At 35.0% G+C, this 24565-nt stretch overlaps 1 protein-coding gene across 5 annotated transcripts in view; it reads right to left on the bottom strand.

Annotated features, from left to right (window-relative positions):
• Nucleotides 1-24565, bottom strand: part of SCFD1 (sec1 family domain containing 1) — a 125153-nt gene extending 100588 nt beyond the window's left edge. The window contains exons 1-9 of one of the 5 annotated variants that reach the window (XM_074235390.1): nt 24456-24565; nt 16734-16804; nt 15286-15374; nt 13141-13231; nt 11651-11773; nt 8389-8476; nt 6032-6121; nt 3104-3159; nt 987-1072 (exon numbers count right to left, since the gene is read on the bottom strand). In XM_074235390.1, the coding sequence (XP_074091491.1) occupies nt 987-1072; nt 3104-3159; nt 6032-6121; nt 8389-8476; nt 11651-11773; nt 13141-13231; nt 15286-15374; nt 16734-16804; nt 24456-24513 (752 nt within the window). In that variant the 5' untranslated portion in view covers nt 24514-24565. Of the gene's footprint in view, nt 1-986; nt 1073-3103; nt 3160-6031; nt 6122-8388; nt 8477-11650; nt 11774-13140; nt 13232-15285; nt 15403-16733; nt 16805-23563; nt 23940-24455 lie in introns of those variants that run through there. The other 4 variants (XM_074235391.1, XM_074235392.1, XM_074235393.1 and 1 more) reach the window with 4 other exon arrangements.

A 24565-nucleotide genomic window follows, 5' to 3' on the forward strand; every position in this document is an offset into this window, starting at 1 on the left:
TTATTAAGAAATCATTCCTTATTGATTTACTAAAATGGCAAAATGTTCCATGACATTTAAAATAAAATATAAAAATAAATTTCAGCAAGATATGTATTGTATATATTGTATAATATATTGTAATTATTAAGATACAATGATTTTGTTTGTAATCTCCAAGCTATTAACGTAGCACTACTCTCCTTTACTATATAAAGGCCAAATTTGGGCCAAGGGATATGGACAAGGCAAAAAGTAGTTTAAGCAGAAGAAATGGATGAAGATAGCTTTTTCCTCAGCAATCCATTCTTTCTGAAAGCAATTAATCAAGATAGCTAGGCAATTTTTTTTTTTTTAGGTTTTTGCCAAGGCAGTGGGTTTAAGTGGCTTGCCCAAGGCCACACAGCTAGGTAATTAAGTTCTGCGACCGGATTTGAACCCAGGCACTCCTGACTCCAGGGCCGGTGCTCTATCCACTGTGCCACCTAGCCGCCCCGCTAGGCAAATTTTTAACAAGACTCCATTCCCACATCTCAACATTAGTTTAGTCTAGTCTATGAATTTAATCTTGCCAACTGGAAATATTGGAAAAGTTATAAAGTGACTAGGTAGCATTTGCCCAAGCATTAAAAAATGTGGAGATTTAAAAGCTGTGAATTCCGCTTCATGAGCATTAACACACACTGTCCCACTTTAGTAATCTAATCTTTCCCAATTTAATTTGGCTACAATCAATATTATATTCTTTAAAGTATATCACCAAAAGTTTGGATTTCATATCTTAAAAAGACAGATATCGTGGCAGCTAGGTGGTGCAGTGGATAGAGCAGTGGCCCTGGAATGGGGGTTCAAATCAGAGTTCAAATCCAGCCTCATCAATTATACATTTCAAAGGACCATACTCTGGCTTTATATCTGAAAATGGTAAAATAACCTTGAATGAGAGTAAAAGTAGTAATATCTTATTTTTTCAGCCTTCATAAACAAAATATAAACAAATACATTACCTGAACTGCCCAGCCCCAAGTGAGTCACCTGTGAAAAGGCTATTTCTTGCATCTCTTAGGTTTTCTCGAAGTTTCTTATCTAGTTTCTGGGGGGGGGGGGATCAAACGAGATTAATTCTTAGATTTTTTGAAAAATGAATGCAAAGATTTTTCACGAAATGACTGTAAAGATTACATAAATGGTATTAAACATGCAAAGTCTTTTAAACATCGATACTGATTTAAGACCAAAGTTCTTCTCTCAAGATGGAGACCTTGTTCAAAATAAAAAGAGTGTCCAGAGAGAACACTAAGACATCATCAATTCTTTCAATTCCATAGTTCTAAAGGACAAGTAGAAATTTCAGAAACTTCTAGTTTTACTTTAATTCTGACAATTATTCATGTTTTCTCATCAGGAACTAACTTGTTCTATTAAAGCTAAAAAAGATATAAGCTTATTTGCAGAGGTGAGGGTTGAGGTTCAGGAGAAAATTATTTTTAACTAATTAATATGGAAAATTACTCCAAGTCAATGGAGATGCAGTTTGATGAAGGGTTAACATTTTATAATTTGGCGGTCCCAAAAGGGAAGAGACACTCTAGTGTACTGTTTCAGAAAACAGATTGACTATATATATACAAGATAGACAGGATTCATGTATGAGGTAAGAAGAAATTCTTAATCATTTTTGTACAATGGACCTAGACTCTCACAGTCTAGTAAAGCCTACAAAAAGGACTTTCTCAGAATTTTTTAAGTGCAGAAAATACAAAAGATTGCAAAAGAAAATCAATAACATCAAAATACACTTATCAAAATATTAACAAAACAAGTTCACAATCTCTAGTTTAAAACTCCTAGTTTAAATGATCTGTGAGGCTCCTTTCAGCTCTAATGGCGAATCAAATTTCAATTGTTTGCCCCATTTACTGAGCACAAAAATGTTCAAAGAATTGCTAGACATGATGGTGGATACAAAGAATACCATGCAAGTAATAAATTTTCAATTTGCTAAAATTATACAAGCCAGACCACTAAAATGTTAATATCCCTCAATCCACCAATTCTACTGAGTATATCTCCCAAGGAGGATGAAGACAAAGTTCCTAAATATATATATATATATATATACATATATATATATATATGTATATATATATATATATATATATATACCAAAATTCAAAGTAGCACCTGCTGTGATAGCAAAAAGAAGGAAAACAAAGAGAATGAGAAATAACTAAGCAAATTTATGGAATATGAATGTAATACTATTGTGGCAAATGAAAAATAAGAAAATAAGAGACAGTTTAGGAAGATTTGTACAAATTGATGCAAATTAAAATAAGTATAGCTTTAATTTAAGACCAATCATAGTAGAAGAGAATAATGAAATTTTCTGGTTTGTTGCATAAAACTAGTTTTACTTGGAGGCAACCAAGTGATATAGTGGACAGTTGAGCACTGAACTTGAAATAAAGAAGATTCCCTCAAATATTCATTTTCCTCATCTATAAAATAGGGAAGTAACCAACTCATAAAATTTTTGTAAGAATCAAATGATATAACACATAAAATGCTTTGCAAAACTAAAAGGACTACATAAATGTTATTTTTATTCTTGTAACTATTAAACATTTTTCTATCTTGAAGAAAGAACATTTCATTGGTATATGATATATTAAGAAATGGCAACCATGTAAAAACAAAATACTTCAAAAAACTTATTTTGTAAGGGGTGGAGGTAGACAATCTGGGTTGAATGAATTGCTCAGGTTCATATAGCTAAGTAAGTGCCTAAGGTCAAAAAAGTTTTTTTGAATAAACAAAAAACAAAAAAGCAAGATGTGCAGAGGGACTAAAATTCAGGTCGAATAGAAGGACTAAAAAAATTATGTGTGAAGAACAAGAGTAGAAATATCTGTTGTGTAAAATGGAAAAAAATGAAATTTACAAAATATTTAACATATCATATAGCACTATCTATATAAGTAAAAAGCAATATAAGTATCTACTTCATAAATATTCTGGAGCCAGGTCGTTAAATATTCGCAAAAAGATTAAGTCATGGAAGGAAGACACAGCAACTAGATGTAATTTATTCTATTAATGAAATGAAACTTTAAAAACTTACCACTGCCACCATTTCTGCTGCTGTTCCTCTTGAACATCTAATTATAGGAACAGCACCTAGTTTAAAGTAATACTAACACTGGTATCATTGTTTATATTTGAAAGTTTTTAGTAAACTGAACATTAAAAAATTACAAATAAAATTCTTAATAGGGACTCTGGGTGCTATAGATCTAAAAGAAAAGTCCTACAGTAAGCAGAGTTTCCAATAAGATTCTCTTAAAAGGCAGGTCAATTTATGGGATTAACTGGTGACTAACAGAAACTAGGTAATTCATTGTCCATTAATATTGTGAGTTTGGCTTAAACTCAGTAGCAAAGTTAGTGAAACAATTTTCCAGTCCACTTGGAGTGGACCAAATCAAATGACCAAGTAGATTTCATATCAGATACTGACTTATTTACACAATCTTTTTTTTTTTAAGGTTTTGATTTGTTGGGGTTTTTGAAAAAGACAACACCCAAATATCCTCCTCCTTCTGCATTTCCCTATCTCTCAAAGGCATAATCCTTCCCATAAACTGAGTTCCCAATTTAGGGAAGTCAGTCTCCATTCCTCCTCCTCTCTCACCTTCAATCCCATCTAATAAGTTATCAAGTTTTACTAATCTCTAATCCCCAGGGTGGGGGAGCTAGGTGGCTCAGTGGAGAGAGCACCAGCACTGGATAAGGAGGAGCTAAATTCAAATCTGGACTCAGACACTTAATAATTACCTAGCTGTGTGACCTTGGGCAAGTCACTTAACTTCATTGTCTTAAATATTTTTTTAAAAAAAGAAATTCTGATTTCTATTACCACAAAATCTCTTGCATACATCTCATTTTTTTCCTACCCACTTGTCTACCATACTGATTTGAGTCCTTGCAACCTCTCACATGGACTACTGAAATAACTTCTCAATTTGTCTCCCTGTCCCAAACCCCACCCCTCTTCAATTCAAACTACATGGCCATCAGATGGATTTTCCTAACATACAGACCTGAACAAATTATTCTTGTTTAATAAACTTCTTTTGTTCCTGAATGCCACCAGAATCAAATACAAACACCTGTCTGATATTTAAATTTTTTCAATTCTCATTACAACCTGCTTTTTTCCAGACTTAAATATTACTCTACCACAGATAATCTATAATCTAAACAAACCAGACTTCCCTTTTAACATATTAAACTTCTCATTTCTATGCTTTTATGCTATACCTGATATGACATAGTGCCTGACACACAATAGATACCTAATAACAGTTGATGATGGACTGATTATACAACTTAGAAAATCACCAACTAAATGTGGTGCAGTTTTGCTCATCTCTAAAATAAGAAAGGCTTCAAATTCCCTCTAACTCTATGATTTTGGATCTATATATTTCTCTCTCCAAACTTTACAAGTTCAATATAATACTGGAACAGCTTGCTTCAAGAAAATATTCACCACATCAAATGAACTTTGGTCCAGCAACATAGATTCTGTTAAGTGTTATTTATTAAGTGGTAATTATTAAAAATGATCAGTCTGTTTAGAATTTTTTAAAAAGAGTTACATATAAGGTATGCTATAGAAAGAGGAGACTGACTACACAAGAAAAATCAGTATGCTCAACTATCTAGATAAACCAGAAGTCCAAAAAGCCAGGCAGAAAAAAGGAAGCTGTCTTAGAGTGCACAAACTGTTGCAGACTAAGTTATAAATAATAACAGTTGAAATATATGTAGTGCTTTAATGTTAATTCATTCAAATGATTTAATTGATGGTATTCCCACAGTAACAATAAAAAAGATAACTCATTCATGACTGCCCATTATGTAGGCATTTTCATTAAGCTCGCCCTTAAAATTCATCAAGGATATTCACATTTCTCACATTGCCTTGAAATGAGGATGCCACTGGAACAATAAGATTGTCTTAGTAGATCAAGGGCATCTTTTTTGGTCACAGATTTATTTAATCTGTTACTCACTCCTCATTCATAAGTATGTGGGTAGTGGCAACTCATTTTTATACACGATTCATTGCCTTTTGGGTAATACTCATTTTCAATTATTTAGAACTTGTAGTGATTCATTTTTCAAAATCAACACCACCACAAGAATACTGGTATTAAGATAGGCCTCTGGTTCAGGAAGAAATTTGGGGTCATTAAAAGAACTTAGTAATTTTCTAAAAGAAAACACATCACTTTCCTCATTTCTCAATTCTAAGCCCAACTCATTATTGTTCACTTGTCATTGTTCATCTATATGTCAATGGACATGCTCTATAAACTATGCACTTAATTTCATGTCACAGGCATTCTTGGTAGGCACTCAACTAAGTTATTCAAGGGCAAATACTGTTTCATTTTTTCATCATATTTAATAAATGCCTCTTGATTAACTGATCCTTCATTTTCTTGGCTGTTCCAGGGTTAGTTAGACCAAACTTTTTTTGAGAGGTTATAGAATTCATTCAGTATATGGGAGTCTCCCAGGATTTGATGCAACCAATACAATGTCATCAAAAAATAGGAGTATTTGAAAAAAACTGATCACTGAGAGGAAATACCTGTTCAAATAGAACTCTAAGCTGTACTTCCTTTATGACAGAGGCACAGATATATCAACCTGTTTCATACCTCATCTAATATTAACAATTAGAGGGCAAACAATGTTCTCTCATCTCAGCTGTTAAATCTCAATTAATTCTGATGTATAGATAGTGGATTTCTTATTCTGGAAAAATTTCAGCTGTTTTTAACTATTCTATCAAAGATCTTTTTTTTTTATTTTAAATAGCAACAAGAATAGAAGTATTCTTCTTTTCTCAATTTCTCTCATTATTCTCATATTTTCTCATTCTCATATTCTCTTGTAACTTTCAGTCAATTGCATTTGAATAACATAAATTTAAAAGTAAATTTCCTTCATATAAAGGAATAACTTTGAAACTTACCAAGTGTAACAAAAAAGCAAAAGAGGCTGTCGACAATAGTGTCCATAATGGTTTCCATTTCTGTGTCTGTAATATCTGGTCTGTTAATGGCTAAAATAAAATTGGTGAAAGGAAAAAGTAATGAGATAGATTTACATCAAATCCATTAATTTATTACAATTGTTCAAACCGTTTTACAGCATATTCTTAACACTAAATATTTCTAATACTAATGTCTAAACAAGAAGCTTTTATTACATTCTTAAAATAAAAAATATGATGGTTAAATTTCATTAATAAATTATACATGCAAAAAAATCAGGAACAGGCAATTAATGATAAAAGCCACTAGTAATAAAAGTCACTCCACAATTTACATGGGGAGTTTTACTTCATGTAGCTTAATTAAAAAACTCAGAATTAAAAGACATTAACTTCACCTAAAACTTCAACATTTATAAGTACCTATATGGAGACCAATATACTAGGACTAGGAGAGATATGAAGATTAAGTAAAATGTCTTTTCACAGTCTATGCCTTTGTGTAACTCAAATACTATTATGGGGACAGATTATTAGGGAAAAAATGCTTTTCCAACTTTTTGCCAAGGTGACTCCCTAAAAGCCCCTCTAATATTACAGCATAGCAAGGAAATCAGCCTGAGTTCTTGAAGGTTTCCCTAAATGAATGTAAATGCTGGCAGGTCATGCAATAAACTTCAATTCAATAACATATCTTCTAAAACAGAAAGGTATTGAGAGCAGGGATTCTTAACCTGGGGTCTGTAACCTTATTAGGCATTAATAATTGTCTATTTTGTTGATAAATGCATTTCAATATAATTGGTTGCTTTTTAATCCTAAATGTTTAATGTATTTGAAATCATTAATCTGACAAGGGACCCTTAGGTTTCATCAGACTGACACAAGGCATCCGTGAAACAAAAAGGTTAAGGACACATGTTTAGAGTATGGCAGGGCCAGAAATATTAATGTTATGTCTAGATTAGAGTGTTAAAAATCGAGAGTAAAGCTAACAAATAGATTAAATCTTCCTTTTAGTAAGTACACAGGAAGCAAAATTTTGACAAGGAAAAAAAGCTTGCTGAGCTCCTTTCATTCAGTTTTTTCAAATATTTTATTATTCTTAAGAAAGAAAAAATTAAAGTTTATAGTAAGAAATGTGTCTGACTACTCAAAAATAACTGCTAGATTTTAAAAAACAAAAAGATTGCTGACAGTAAACAAGAGTACTTGGGCTATTTGGAACTATATCGTTTACCTTTTAACAACATATGATTCTCTAATTACTTGCATATGGCAAAATTGAAATCCTCTCCATTTATCCACCATCTACTCTACACAAACAAGCTGATAATTCAAATTGCATAAGAAAGGCACAATGGAGTAATGCATAGTACTGAAATGATAGTTGGCCTTGAGCATCAATCAAGAAGACCTGGTTTCAAATTCTGCCCCTGACAAATATTGTCTGTGCAAGTCACTTCATCCCTGAATGTTCCAGCAAACTCTTAAGACTATCATTAATTATAGAGAAGGATCAATCTGCAGAGATAAAGTAAATTTCTTCCTGAGAGCTCCTTATATGTGAAATCACAGTTTGGGGGAAGAGGTGAGAGAAGAGACTAAAATTGCTAAACTGTCTTTTCAGTTATTCCATTTCCTAACATAGATGACAGTGAAAACAATGACAGTCTAATTAAACTGAAATAACATAGTTCTAAGTTAGCTCAAGGCTCAAAGTAGTTGCTTATTAAAACTATGAATTGTTATACACTTGTCTTGCTCTTCCATATAAGTAAACTTAAAGCTGAAAAGACTTTATACCACAATTTATAATTGTATTTTCAAGGAATGTGAGTTATTCTATCTCAGCTCTAAAAAGTCAATTTATATTTATTAGCTAAGCCCTATTTTTAAGAAACTTTTAAGAAACTGGGGCAGCTAGGTGGCACTGTAGATAGAGCACCAGACCTGGAGTCAGGAGGAACTGAGTTCAAATTTAGCCTCAGACACTTAATACTTACTTAGCTGTGGGACCATGGGCAAGTCACTTAACTCCACTGCCTTGTAAAACCCAAAAAAAACAACTTGTGTCTAAACATCTCCACAAAATCAAACATAACAGTATAGGGGCACTAGATAAATGCTTTTTGATCTTAATATTCATAATGCTGCTGACATTCAAAGTATACATTGATTCTACTATTTTATATCCACACATCTATGAATAATTCTATTTTAAATTAGCAAACATTCTCTAAGTTTTTTAAAATTATCATCTTGGCAAATAATTCACTTTTTAAAAGAAAATCTTTAAACCTATGTACTTTTATATACATGATAAATTTACATACCACGATAAGAGACAAGCTCCTTATTTTGATTGCATAACACAAACATGTCATCTTCCAAAGTAATAAAATTGAGATATTGATCAAAAACCTAGGGGAAAAAAGGGAACATCTATGAAAGAATTATTAAAATTTGCTTCTAGGCAAGGCACATATAGTTTGATAAAATCTACTGGAGTCAAAAAATAAAAATAACAAGGACTAATAATGTCAGCTAATCTATTACATAAATTAGTAGGAGTAAAATAAAAAAATGTGGATAATAAAAGTATGTAAAATTTATATAAAAAAGTAAAGATCCATGCTAAAATATTTAAATGAAATTAAATTAAAAAATTGTTTTTTGGGGAACTACATTTCCTCAGAGAACTTTAGAAATAAAAAATGCTCCATAATAAAAACTAGGGATAAATCCATACTACTAAAAAATGACAATGAGGAATTTAAATTAGAATAGCATTTATCTTTTTGTTTACTATCAAATACAAAGACATTAAGAAGAGACAGTGGGAATTTGAAGGCTCTTTGTATTGACTTTTTTTTATTTGTAGTGACTGATTTTTAAAATGTTTTACAATCTTTTAAATATTTCTTCAATAACTTTTTAAAGCAGTAGAAATAGATCACAGAGAGTTTTACTTTTTCTGATTATCACTTTAGTGACAAGAGATCTCCTGGGAAAGGAGTTAAAGAGAAGATACTATTTTCAATTCTGCCTACCTGTACCATCAGAAAATTCAATGAATCTCTAGAATAAAAGAAGTTGTGCTGGATCCCATTGGCTAGAATATAACAGAGGCTTTTCCATTTTTTTTCCCTAAAGAAATTGCATTCACTAGAATCTAATCTAGAAAGATTATTTGTTGCTCTAGGGGAATATAGTTCAGATTTTATAATTTTAAGTTACAGCATTCCATTTTCAATATTCTCTATTTAGGAATTTCTGTTTTCTTTTAACAAAAAGATTTGAGCAAGGAGTTTATTCCCTTAGATTTTACGATAAGTGGTCCAATAATCAAGTAGTTAAAAGAAACTCAAAAGATTATTTGGCAAGAAATTTCTTCAGTGACCTTTCAAATGAGCTTTTTCTTTGTATGTGGGTGTTAAAAATATCTTTCAGTTCAATTACTACAGATTTTCTTTTTCTGTAAATTAACTAATACACATTATAGTCCAGCTCTCTCACAGTTCTACCTCTCTGCCACTACTTCCCCCCATAAGCTCACTCACACAATGAAAAAATCCAAAGCTTTCTTCATAAACATTCATGGACAGTCCAGCAAAAACAAAACCTCACATTAGCATATAGGAAAACATATGTCTCTCTATGCATTTTAAGTTCATTATCCCTGCAGCAGGAGGCAAGTGGTTTGTTTCATATGCAATCTTCTGGCCTCACATTTATCAATGTATTGATCAGAATTCTAAAGCCTTTTATAAAGCTGTTGTTTTCTACAGTGGCAATGTATAAATTATTCTACTTCTGTTCACTCTACATTAGCCATACTCAGGCCTAGCCATTCCCCAATAGTTAGGTACTATATTAAGTATCCAATTTTTGGTTATCAGGAAAAGAGTAACTGTAAGAATTTTTTGTATGGTATTATATTTGGATTGTATTTCTCTTTGTTTGATCTCTTTGGGATATAGCCCTTACAATAGTATAGGCTATAACTTTACTGGACAAAGTTCCAAAATACTTTCCAAAATGGCTACACCAATTCACTGTTCTACCAAGAATGTACTTAATGTACTTGTTTTTTTCCTTAGTCCCTCCAATATTTGTGATTTTCCTCTTTTTTGACATAAAAATAGGTTTAAGGTAGAATTTCAAAGATGCTTTAATTTGCATTTCTCTGTGACTTAAAATTTCAAGTGTTTTTTATGGCTGTTGATGGTTTGAATTCCTTCCTTTAAAAACTGCCCATTCATATCCTTTGACTATTGGGGAACTGGTTTATACCAGCTTATCTTTTGCATTTGAATTAGTTCCTTATATATCTAGGATTTGAGACATTTTTCTGAAGAAATATGCTTCTGAGACTTTTCTACATTTACCTGTTTTCTCACTAATTTTAACTGCAAAAATTTAACTTTATATAATCAAAATTCTGCATTTTATCTTGTATATTTTCTAATCACATGTTCAGTTATTAATTTTTCCCTTATCCATAGATTATCAGTTATCAGTCTAGTCCCACAGATTTTTTTTTTAAAGTGGTCTTCTTTACTCTGGTCTTGTACTCTTTTGTCATCACTCAAGCTGCAGTTCATGATAGAGGTGGAGGTTGTCCATCTGCCCACTGCAAATATCTGAGTGAGGATCTGAGGAGCAAGACCAGAGGGGAGAGTAACCATCTCATGTCCATAAGAAAGGAGAGGAAAGGAGAGGATAGGAGTACCTCTACAGGGTTGCAAGGCTCAAATGAGAAATGAGGATTATATATAAAGTACTTTGCAAACCTTGAAATGCTATATGCCAGTTATTACTATTTTAATTTAATTTTTTTCAATTATATGCAAAGGTAATTTTGCAAGCTTTTGAGTTTCACATTTTCCTACCACCCTCCCTTCCTACCCCATGGCAATGAACAATCTGGTAAAAGTTGTACATATACAATTGTGTTTAACATATTTCCATGTTAGTCATGTTGTGAAAGAGGAATTAGAACTAAAGGGGAAAAAAGCATGAGAAAGAAAGAAAAAACAAAAGGTATTTAAAAATGAACAAAGTATACTTATGCTTTGCTCTGCATTCTGACTCCAGGTGATGTCATGACATGTACAAGAATTGAATTTGACAGAGGGGGAGCTGTGATAAATCAACAGTCTCACTTTCTCCTCCAGAGCCATCTGGATCCAGTGGTCAGATATGAATCAGGATTAAGAGATTTGCCCAAGGTCTCACAGTTAATGGGTGTTTGAGGCTGGATTTGATTTCAATTCCTCTTGTCTTCAGGGCTGGCACTTTACCCATTCGCCTTCTAGCTGCCCAGCCTGTATTACCTATTTATACTTTTTTTTACTTTATTCTGTTATACTCAAGTAGGAGGTTATATGCTTTCTGCACTGTTAGAGCTGGTACAAAATGTAGGGCAGTTATTTATGAACATCCCTTAATTGTTGAAGTTTGGACAGAGCCTGCTTAGCCATATCACTATAAATGTTAACAAATGGGCTAGATTCTGAGAACTCATCATTAAAAGTACAACATAACAGGAGGTTTACAATTTAATCTAGACTGTCAAGTGCCAAATATTCTTACCTTTGATACTTGTGTGACTGCACTAGCTGCTAAAGCAGCATTTGCAATATCTTCCAGTTTACTTCTTGAAATAGCAGAAATAAAATTTAAATAATATGATTCATAGAGTTGATTTCGAAGATCCTGTTAACACAATAAATATACTTTTTACAAGATCTTGGATAACAGAATTACTTGCCACTACTTTTCCCAGTCTCATAGGCCTCAGACACGGGAAGAATCTAGTTTAGGGGGTTTCCCTGGTTACAGGTTGTCATATCCCTCAAACAGTTATTTAACCTCTCAGGGTACCAGGCATCTCTGATTCTCTAAGAGGCACAATAGCTGAAAATCAATATTGCTAGAAAGAATTTCCTCAGTTAGAGTTCCTTATATCAGTGAAATTACAGGTTCAAGAAAAATAATAGCTGAGATTATGTATGTTTATCAATAAAATGTTAATGAACTCAAAAGGACAAAGAAACAGTACAATTAAAAAAAAATTAAAACTGATCCCAGCAAAAATAAAAGTGGAATAAAAAGGAGAGCAATTCAGCAAACTTAATCAGCACATCAATTGAGTCTTCAGCACATGCAGTATTCCCCACCCGTAGTTTCCAACTCCTCCAATGAAGGAGAGAGGTTCATTTTTTCATTTCTCCAACAGAGAAAAGCTAGGTCATTATAATTATAGAAATCAGTTTCAGGTTCTTATATTGTTCTTTCCATTTACATCACTATGGGCAGTTAATAGATTAACTGTCAAATCTAACAGCCTTTTCTCAAACTTCTTATCTCTTTGCAGCATTTGTAGACTAACTCCCTATAGAACACTCTGTCCACTCTGGGTTTTCATGGTATTGCTTTCTTTCGTTTCTCCTAATAGTCGAGTCAATTCTTATCAGTTTCTTTTCTAAAATCATTACCATCCTGTTTACTTTTCATTTCCTATGTGTGAGGGTGCCCCTAAACATAGTTCTAGGCTCTCCACTCTCAAAGGAACTTGGTTAGTGAGACTATTAAATTCTTATTTAACAACATTTTTCATGGCAAAAAATACATAACATATAACAAAAAAAAAAAATCTGTTCTGGTGAAGAGAGAGGGAACTATAGGGTAGAACATTGCAAATCCTACCAGTAACAACTGATGTATTGGTTAGTTTGGCTAAGCTATTTCCTTTAAAATCCTTCTTAAAACAGAAGATTCTGTGTAGGGGAAGAGGGAAGTATATATGGCATAAAAGCAAAAGGTAATTATAAATTTTTTCCAGCTTTTTTTAAAATTTAAGGCAATGGGATTAAGTGACTTAGCCAAGGTCATACAGCTAGGCAATTAAGTGTCTGAGGTCAGATCTGAATTGAGGTCCTCCTGATTCCTGGATCAGTGCTCTATGCACCATGCCACCTAGCTTCCCCATCTTTCATTAATTTCAAAAAATAATTAATCAATGATATTTTGATTATCTCCTGTGAAATCCAATAATCAATAATGAGGACATGTCACATTACCTGGCAAATTCTATCAATGTTTTCTTCTGTTGGCATTACAAAGTAAACTGCTGGGACATCAGGTATAGGGTCCCGATCAGAGTGCAAAAGTCTGTCAAAAATCAGAAATATAAAATCAGTTATTTAACACAAACCAGTTTTCTTCTAAATTACTCATAACTATGAGGAGGTCTGAAATAGCAATTCTCCGCCAGAGATTAAATAGAAAGAAAGGCAGTAGAGTGTAATAAATTTGGTGTCCACTTGTGTGATCATGAGCAAGTTGTTAATAACTTGAGTCTCAGTTTCACTTTGGGAATAACAACTTCAGGGTTGAAGTGAGACTGAAATGTAATAATATGGGCAAAGCAGTATATAGAGTTAGTTATTACTGCTATGAAAATAAAAATGAATGGTTGACATCTACAGTTTACACTGATATTCTTATTATCCACCACACTTTCCTTCAGCAATTCATTTTATGCCACTTTCTCTTGTCATTTCTTCCCTTTAATTGACCCTGAACTAACAAAAGCAAAATCACAGAAAATTTATTAAATAAGTCTAAAAAAGAAAAGATTGTTCAATAATTCTGCAAAACTTTATTAGGTGCTTTCCCTGAACAAGACATATTATATAGAGATAATGACAAAAGGTAACTAGGCTAAAGAGCACATACCTCCCTGTCTACAACATGTCTAGACTAATATATGGTAAACATGGCAGCAGAGAACACCAGCAACTAGATGAAGGACATGGACCAAAAAAAGGGTCACAGGGATGCAGGTATATAGGTTGTCTTAAAGCATGACAAGCTGCCCAAGTCAGTTGGTGGTGTGCATGGAGAGTAGGGATGGGAGTTAGGAAGATCTGAGTTTAGATCCAGTCTAAGACACTTATTACTATGACCCTGGGCAGTCACTTAGACTCTGACTGTTTCCTCTTCTGTAAAAATGGGAATAAAATATTGTCTACCTCCTAGGGAGCTGTTGTAGACTAAAATGAGTTAATAATTGTAAAGCCCTTTGCAAAGCTTAATGCACTGTATAAATGTAGTCTATCAATATTGTAGGGTGGTAATAGAGTTAAGAGAGTACTAGGTTCCTGAAGTCAGGAAAACTCTTCCTGAGTTCAAATCTGGCCTCAAACACTTACTTTGTGACTGTGGGCAAGTCACTTAGTCCTGTTTGCTTAAGTTTCCTCATTTGTAAAATGATCTGGAAAAGGAAATGGCAACCACTCCAGTATCTTTGCTGAGAAAACTCTAAATGATGTCATGAAGAGAACTTAAAAACTACTGAAAAACAATATATTAATATTATTGTTGCTGCAATTGTATTTTTGAGAGGCAGAAGTATGGAGGAAATAGTTTACAGGTATACAAAACTGCCTCTGAGAATATAAAGAGGAAAGGAACAGAGTCCAGAGTTTGTGAAATAATTATTAGTCCAGTTTGACCTGAATGCTGGATCTATTTAAAAAAAAAGAGAGAGAATAAAATGAGACTAGAAAAAAAGGTAGAAGCCAGAATATGGAAGTGCTTTAAATTCAAGACTTAGAAGTTTATATATTATATCCTAGAGGCAATGGAGAGCCAGGGAAAATCTTTGAACAAGGGATTGACTTAGGTAACACCAGTGTTTTAGGATTATCATTTGAGCAAATATGGAGGAAGACAAATTAGGAACAGGATAGATCTGAGGCAGGATGTTCAATTAGGAGGAATTAACTTACATTAAAAGTGGTGAGAACCTTAAATAGAGAGGTGCCAAAAAAACAGGGAAGAGATTGATATGAGAGATGTCTTACATATAGAATTGATAAGACTTGGAAAATGACTGCATGAGGGGAAGAGGATGGATGTTTAACTTCAGAGTATGTTTAAATCAAAAAAAAGTTAATAACTAAGTATGAAGTTGGGAAACTGGGTCTATTTATTACAAAATCTAAAACAAATAAATATTTGTAGTTCCAAAAAAAAAAAAAAGTAAATTCTTCAGGCTCCAGAGTCTCACACTGAGAAATTCTCTTAAGAGTTAAAAAAAAACAACAACTAGTTCTATCTACCACAAATAGAAATATCCAGGAATCACAATCATGCAGAAGAATAATTTTAACATTTCTTTTGAAATAACTTAAAATGATTTGGAATGTGTTAACACTCACAGATGCAAAGTGATTCCCATGTCTCTCAATTCCTTCACAGACAGCAGGGGAGAGATAATATCTTGGCCAAATCTGTCAAAAATGAGCACCTGGCCCCAAACAAACCCCAAAAATTTCCTTTGAAAGACAAATAAGGTACTTAATTTTAAGACATATCAAAGTAAATTTTAGCAATTTTAATAATCACACTGAATGTTTAAGCATGCCTAAATTTAATATTTCTCACTTAAGAAAGCAAGCAACTCATTGACAGCAACTCATTTTAAAAATTATACTATCAATTTAATAATGGCAATGGTATCCATTTACTATTTGAAAATATTTTTCTAGGTGAAACTATAATGTAAAAATACCAACAAAATTTTTTTTGGATTAAAGGAAAAATTCTGCATACACAGCAGTAAAATACACTTTTTCTTCATCAAGGAAAAACAGAATTCTATAGAAACAAGGTTCATGTCTGAACAGAAAGTTTATCAATATCAGATTTCAAGGAAATCTTACCTATTTCTATAAATGGATACCTTAAGGTATCAAATAAAAGAACTCTAAGATCCCTGAGTCCTAAAATTCAATCACTCCCTAATCACTCTCTCTTTCTCTCTCATTATCCATCCATGTCTTTAAAAAAAAAAGAGAGAGCTTGTGGAATATAAAGAAAACAACTATACCTTTGCTTTTAGCTCTCAAATTAAATCCCAAAGTAGTTTTGAAGAGAAGAATATGGAAATATGGAAATACTTTTATTAAATAAAATTAAAGATTTTTATTAAATAACACTGAAATGGAACTAAAAGAACAAAGTAACACACTATTATTATCAGATGAAAAGTGAAAATGAATGGATAAAGACTTCTAATGGAAATTTTAATGAATACATGAAACGTCATTTTAGGAGTTGGAGCTCTTTTATTGAAGATCATTGCAAAATCTGATTTAATACTGTTCAATATTATTTATAAAATTTTGAATATAAAGAGTTATGGATAGTCAAAGAATTAAATAAATATTAACAAATATTTTTCATAACCATTTCTACTTTCCTCCAATAAATAATAGGTGTTGAGACAGCACAAAGATGGCAAAGTTAATAAGAGGTTTTCTTACATGCTATAATTCTCTTTAGAGAGGCTAAAGCTTTTTGTTCTTATTTACAAAGTAAAAATAGTTTAAAAACACTGTGCTCTTTTCTTCCAAATCTCAAAAGATCTAGATTATCAGACTGTTTATACAAAGAAGGAAAAGAATTGGATACACTCAATAGTATCCAACTTCCAAAGTATTTATTTTAAAACTGAAAACCTACTTCCAATAAATGAGGTAATTATTTTTTTTTTAAAAAATCTGGACTTGAAAATAAGAGATGCAACATCAAATAAATTAAATCCATCACATGCTATATTTAAAAGAAAAGAGATAAATTCTCCCCATTATATTAAATGTCTTACCTTCCAGACTGGTTCTCCAGTGTTGTTTTTAACATGAGGAACGTTAAAATTCAGCATACGTTTCAACGCCACTAGAAAAAAAAGACATTTATTTCAAACGTTACTACTTTTGGTTTGGTTTTACTTTCTCATTTTAATTAGGAACAGAATCCCAAATATTATCCAATTTACAAACACAAATTTACAAAAGAACTGGGAAGATGCCACTGCTATAATCCTACAATGCACACCTCCCCACCAGTTTTGCCTCACTTCCCAAACCCATGTCTGCCACTTGTCATAAGAAGTTGGTACTACCATCATCTACTCAAAGCAGTATGCACAAATTGTAATGATATATTATAGTACGAAACTATATTATTAGTACAATAGAATTTATGGCATTAAAAATATTTTGGTTTTGAAAATCACTTTATCCATAAAATGTTCATTATGTATCTACTTTTCTACTTCCTATTTGTCAGGGTCATTCCCTGTCCAGGAATATAGCCCTTCCTTTAGCTTGGTTTAAGGCCTGGATACAAGAAAGGGCAGAAAGGGCCGCTAGGTGGCATAGTGGATAAAGCACCAGCCCTGGAGTCAGGAGTACCTGGGTTCAGATCCGGTCTCAGACACTTAATAATTACCTAGCTGTGTGGCCTTGGGCAAGCCATTTAACCCAATTTGCCTTGCAAAAACCTTAAAAAAAAAGGGCAAAAGAGGGATACCACCTGTTTCATCTTCTACCACCAGCACAATAAAAGGGAAATTGGAATGTTCCTGACTACACTTTGTAATCAAGCCAGCTTTGCCTGGAGGAATTTTGATTCTCAAAGGTATCTGAAGTACTCAGACAATCTGAAGGGCTTTTGAACCTATAATATTGGCAAAAGTTGGAAGTATAAAACAGTAATTAGTGAAAAACAATATCTCCTAAAAATTAAAAAACAATGGCCAAAAACCACTTCCAAATTTCAACAAAAGCTTCTAATTAGGATCAAACAAAACCTTCATAAGTTAAATATCACAAAAACTGGAAGTGAACTTGGTAAATCAAATCTATTTTATAGATGAAGAAACTGAGGCCCAGGGAATGAAAGTGTGTCAGGCCTAAGGTTACACAGTTAAGTGTAAGCTAGAGGCCAGGTCCTTGGCCTCAATTCCCAAGCCAAAGCTCTTTTTACCACACAGCAAGATGTCTTTCCTGTGTGAAGTCCATTAACTGAAACAATCAAGTCTGACTCCAGAGTTCCAAGAGAGCCAAGATATGAGCAGGAAATGATAGAAAAAAGAGCCAATTTTATCATTTACTAGGAGACTTCAGCACAGTCCCTGAAACCCTGGGCACAATTTTCCTGTGAAAGGGATTTGTAAAATGTGTTTGGAAACAGGCAAAGTTGGAATCAAAGAAGTACTTCTCAGTCCCAATCCAGAGGTGCTGATAAAAATGGTCGGACAGTTCTTGGGTCTACTAAAAAATAACCAGCATCTGTTTAATATGGATTTAAGAATTTGAGACGGGGAAAAAAAGAGAATTGAAAAGGGAAATGCGATTACCAGAAAGCAGAGAGAAAGGAGTCCAAGACAAATCCTTGGGGAGTACATCCACAGTTAAGGGGAAGAACATGTATGATGATCTTACAAAGAAGGGATAAGGACTGACCAAATAGATAGAAGGAAAACCTGAAGAGAAGATGAAACTCAAAGAGATGAGAGTGAGTCTTGGTCAACAATGTCAAATGGTACAGAGAGATAGATGAAAAAGAATGAACACCAAAGCAAAGGATACTAGATTTGGATAAAGTAGGAAGCCAAGTTGCTAGGGGTTGAGAAGTAAGGGAAAATCAAATGGAAGCAAGTAATAAAGATGACTTTTTTCCTGTATGGCAATGAAATGGAGCAGAGATATAGAGCTATAATTTAACAGGATGAGTAACAGAATGAGGCTTTTTAAATATGGGGGAAGATACTTGGGTTTGTAGAAAAGGGAAATATCAAGAGACAGGAGACAAGGAAGTTAAGAATTAATGACTAAATGGACAGAGAGGGTTAGTTTTGATGAGGATAAAAAGCATCTCTTCATCAGAGATTAAGGAGAAAATGTGTTATCAAGATGTGTTATAGAGGAGAAGAGGGCATTCAATAGGGATGACCTCTTGTTCCTCAATGAAGTTTAAGATAGTTTACCAGGGTTGGCAAAGTGGATACAGCACATGCCCTGGAGGAGGACCTGAATTCAAATCTGACCTCAGACACCTATTATGGAGCTGTGTGACCATGGGCAAGTTGCTTAACCCCACAGCCTTGTTAAAAAAAAAAGTCTACTGCTGAAAACAAGGAATAGAGAATGAGGGATGCTTCAGAAGAACAGAAAAGGTTTAGAACAGTTGCTATGGGGAATTAATAGAAAATCATTAAGGAAGAGTAAGAGATTACCTTTTGGCATTATGGGCTCAGTTCAGATTTATATAATCAATTTCTAGTGGATCCAGTCAGCAAGGTTTCCTGACTTTCTCCAGTTCCACTGAGTAGTACCTGAACAGAGCAGAGAAGGCAGAAAGATGGAGGAAGGGAATCCAAGACAGGGGGTTTTGGCAAGATATGAGTGACAGGAGGCCAAGGGATTCAAGAGAATAGAACTGTACAAAGCTGAACTTGTTTTGTCCCCATACTACTCACCCTTATCCTGGAAGGCAACCAGGTACAAGTGAAAAGTGTACACACCTAGAGTATGAAGACCTACATTCAAAATCCTCTTCTGCCTCTTACTGCCTATGAAATGTTAGGCACATCACTTTTCTTCTCAATTTTCTCATCTGCAAAAATGATGAGATCTAGTCTCTTCCAAATCTCAAACTATTTCCTATGAAAAGATTTCTCAAAATAATTCTCACAGTTCTCCAGAAAACCTTACAATTGAAATAATAGAGAAGACATAGAGGAATAGTCCACCAACCATCATTAATACAAATCTATCATCAGAAGAGGGAATGGAAGCTCAGATGCCAGGCCTGCTGGCTCTCTTTGAGGCACACTAGAATCAGGAAATCAAAAAAGAAAGTGTTGAACCCAAAGAGCAAGACGGAGACCAGAATTTGATAAGTTTGGAGATCTTTATTTCCCAGGGACTGCCTGGGGATGAAGAGTGCCCAAATAAGACAGCACCTGAGTGTTCAGGGGATAGGGTTTTTATAGTGCTTTCTTTTGGGGGGGGGGGGGGTTACTGAGAGCAAACAGGATATAGAAGCAAAGACAGTAGTCAGATATATTGTCTTGTCATGCTAATACAAACATATGCAAACATATGGCTCAGTATAGATATGGGGCTAGACAGAGTAGGAAAAGGGTCAAGGTCTTTGTGCTATGTCTGAACTTGTTTCCTGAGACAGAGGGAGTCACATATTCACAGGCTTCCTACAGGTTTGAGGGAGTGAAATTTACTGTCTTATGGTTCCAGGTACATCTGGGGAAGGGGAGGCAGTCCTGGGAGGAAGCAGGAATTTTACAGATACAGCAAGATAATTAGGCTAAGAAGGGTGCTTTCTGAATCTTAGCCAAATTTATGGTATATCTGTGACCTCCCCCCCCGAGTCAAGCATTTGGGTCCTGTCAGATTCTTTTCAGACCCAAAGGCACCTAGACAAAGTTTATATTTCTAAGGAGTTTCTCAGGGTCCAGAAGGATGTCAGGGACCCCTTTCTATACAGGAATTTCACAAATATTGATAATGTACTTCAATAGGAAACTTAAGGGAAAAGATCTGGGTCCTGGACTAGTCAAAAAAATGGGAGAAATAGAATCATAGATTTGGGGCTGGAAGGAATCTCAGAGGTCAATAATTCTAACTCTCTCATTTTACAGATGAAGATACAACTTTCAGTCACTCAAAGTCAGGTCCTACAACCCTGGGAGACCTATAAGGAACAATGCCATTCACATTCAGACCAAAAATAAATAAATAAATAAATCCCCAAACCTACAAAATCTTAATGAACACTATGTTCACTTTTTTAAAAATTTCTTTTGTTTTTCCTTCTTATTCTAAAGTTTTCTTTCTTTTCCCTTATTCCTAATTCCTCATACAGGTAATGACTAATATGTAAACATGCTAAACACAAAGGTACTTACACAATGTTAACTAGACTGTTCACCACTTTGGGGAGGGGGAGTGGGAAGAGAGGGTGGAAAAAAATCATGCAGTTTATAAAACATACATGTGGATGAAATGTTGAAAAACTTTCAAAACATGCAACTGGAAAAAATAAAACATCCAAAGTCAAATCCTAGATCAGAAAAGATTTGAAGGAAAAGTAGTCTGGAGCCATATTGTGAAGGATGCTGAATGTCAGTATCAGGACAATGTTATTACAAAATGGCATACACAAATGAAGCCTTATTAAAGGTTTATTTCTAGGGGCGGCTAGGTGGCGCAGTTGGTAGAGCACCGGCCTTGGAGTCAGGAGTACCCGAGTTCAAATCCTGCCTCGGACATTTAATAATTACCTAGCTGTGTGGCCTTGGGAAAGCCACTTAACCCCATTTGCCTTGCAGAAAAAAAAAGTTTAGTTCTATCTTCTATCTAAATCTGTGCTTTGCCTTTAGAAAAGCAACTATGCCTTCCTCATATTTCTTTTGAGATGTGAACTTATGGAAAGATTATATTATATAATAGAAAGATTAGTTTATTTCTCATAGAGCTTAAGAAAGCATTCTAGACTATATAATTTAACATTTATTTTTAAGCTTTGAAAAGCAGATTTTTGAAAATATGCATTTTTTGGAGATTATATGTTAAAACTTTTTCAGAGAATAAACTAAATAAGGTTACTCAATTATGCAAATCCTCAAATTACACCTAATTTATGTGACCTGATATTTAGGATAAGAACAATAGACCCAGAATCACTCAGGAAGACATGGTTTCAAATGTGATTCCAGAAGCTTACTAGCTTGTATAAATCTGGGCAAGCGATTGAACATTTCTGATTCTCAATTTTCTCAACTGTAATATAGCAAAGACAGGCTTGATTATCTCTGAATTCCCTGCTTGTTCTAAATCTGTGATCCAATGATCACCTAGAATGACTTGTTATTTCTCAGATACATTGCCACTACTTGAGATCCTTTTCTCTCCCCTTATCATCAGTTTATCACAAACTCCTTTCGCTAAAGTTAGTTCCTGCTCCTCACTTGGCCTCAGTTCACAGGGCAGAGTGACAGAGCTAGTGGGACAAGGTACAAAGAGAGAGGAGTGAAGATAAAATCTCAAAGCCATTCTTCCTTCTATATCTTCTTCTTAATTTCCTCCAGTCTCACTTCCAATTTCTTCCCCTTCCCTTTTTTAAAATTTTCTGTGTGTCTCCCCCCCCCCCAGATCCCTCCTGTTCTGTATTAAGGGAGAAAAACCTACAAAACTGAAAATGAATGTTAATTTGGGAGGTTCATAAATTTTACTACAATTCTTTGCTTACCCAAAGACCTATCTTTATCCAATATCTACATCTTTGACTTTCTTTATGAGACCTGAGGGGAAAAAAAGCAGGGCAAATTTGGACAGGTGCCCTTTCTTCCCTCTTTTCTTACTATTGGTATTAGTAAAAATCATTAGAAATCCTCAAAAGAGGATTAAGCAGTATTGGTAGGTAGGTAGTATAAATATCATTAAATCTTACCTCATTTTATAAATGAAAAAAAGACATCAAGCATCTTGCTTTTAATCACACATCTATTATATGTCAGATATAGGATAAGAACCTAAGTCTCAGCTGGCTCCAAACTCCAATGATATTCCCATTGCCTTTAACTTTTATACAGCATGAAGTCTGATTGTTGCAAGTTTCTACAGTAAAAATCCTTAAGTTCTATATGTTAAAGTCCTTTTAAAAAGACCAATCAGATAGCTCATAAAGAGTTACAACTTCCAAGGAAAGAGATTTCATTCATGATCAATTTGGTTAGAAAGCAGTGAGTAATTCTATTCTGTGCAGTATACTAGAAATTACTAAAAATTAAACAAAAGTTAAATTACATTAAAAACAAATTTCTTTTCAAACTTATCCCCCCTGCCAAATCCTCTATAACATCACTGTTTTCTTCAAACTGTCAAGTGCATAGTAAAAAACAACTTAACACACAAAGTATATCAAAAAGAACAGATTTTGAAGTCTAAGAACCTAGGAATTTAATCCTAATTATCCTACCTATTATTAATGAAACTTTGGCAAGTCCTTTTTCACCCTCTGAGTTTTAGGGGGTAAGAGAAGAAGGGGGGAAGGGAGGGCAGAGTAGATTTCTATATAATACGATCCTGTACCATAAAATATTCCAGGTTCTGCTGCTGGGTTTCTTCCTGCTAAAAATGTTGTGGTCAATACCTGTTTATGTACATGCAATACAGGGTAGCTAGGTGGTATGTTGGTGTAGTGTACAGAGCAACAGCTGTGGAGTCGGAAGCACCTTTGACCCTTACTAGTGTGATCTTGGACAAGTCACTTAACCCTGATGCCTCACATCCAGGGTCATTTCCAGTTGTCCTGATCCATATCTGTCTGACCCCTGGCCCCAGATGGCACCAGAGAAGGTGAGGCTGTCAATGTAGCAATGTGCTGCCCCCCAAACCTCCCTGATGTCATGGTCTTCTGTGAAATGGAAGGAGAAACATCATGAATATGCAAGGTATCTTAATACTCCTGCTACAATGCACATTCATAAAGACTATTCCCTAAATGAACTGAGGAAAATAATTCTTATGCAATTAATTATTCTGATAAAAATGCTTTACATTCATTTAGGAGCACAACATTGACTTCAATGCCTAAGATAAAGAATAAGGATCTGGTGTTGTGACTTACCAAAGTAGTATTGCCCCAGTGAGGTTCATTTTAACTGAAATTCCTCTTGCTATGTTATGCCAAAGTTCAAGTGTCAATTTTCTTAATATTCACATTTCAAAAATAAGTGAAAAATCAGTCATGAAAAGGGTCGTTTCAAAGTGCTTTTCATTGTTAGTAGACTTGCAACAGAATCCATTGCTCCAAAACAAAACATAAAAGAAAATCTCAAAGCTCCAAAGATTAAAATAGGGAAAAAAAAATAAGACCAAGGATGGCAAAAAGCACAACTCTCTCTCTCTCTCTCTCTCTCTCTCTCTCTATATATATATATATATATACACACACACACATCACAGTTTGGGCACATCATACACATTAACCAACGTTATCAAAATGCCCACTTGGGCCTTTAAGAGGGAAAACCCGAAATAGGGCAAACTTTGCGACTCGGCAGCCCGCGGTAAGCGGCCGCACACGGAGCTCTGCCAGCACCCGCAGAGGTCAGGAGCGGAGGCAGGTGGGTGGCCGGCCCCAGCGGTGTCCGGCGACACCTGCAGCCCCAGCGCGGCCGCCGCCCGGGGGGCGGTGACTCCGCAGGTGGGTCCCGGGCCCGGCGCCGCGCGGCCTGAGGGGCCGCCCGCCGCGGCGGGGCAGTGACCGGGTCGCGCGGCGGGGGCGAGCTCTCGGGCTCCTCGGGTCTCTGGGGCGCAGAGAAGCAGCCCGGGGCGGCGGCGGCGGGGGCAGGCCCGGGAGAGGGGCAGCCCCGCCGGCCCCCGGCCCCGCTGCCCCCGCCCGCAGCGCCTCCGGCCGGCGGCAGCAAGCGGCCCGGCCCGCACACGCCATTCGGCGCTCGCGGCATTAGAGGAGGCGAACGCGGGAGGGAGGGGAAGAGAAGGAGCGCGAGGGCTACCTGTCTGCCGCTCTCGGATGCTGGCTGCGGCGGCGGCCGCCATGTTGCCTCCCGCCATTCACGCCTCCCGGCCCGAGGAGCCCAGAGCCCGCAGCAGCGGGATGACGTGG

The sequence above is a fragment of the Macrotis lagotis genome, chromosome 4, assembly GCF_037893015.1.
Source record: "Macrotis lagotis isolate mMagLag1 chromosome 4, bilby.v1.9.chrom.fasta, whole genome shotgun sequence".
Lineage (NCBI taxonomy): Eukaryota > Metazoa > Chordata > Mammalia > Peramelemorphia > Peramelidae > Macrotis > Macrotis lagotis.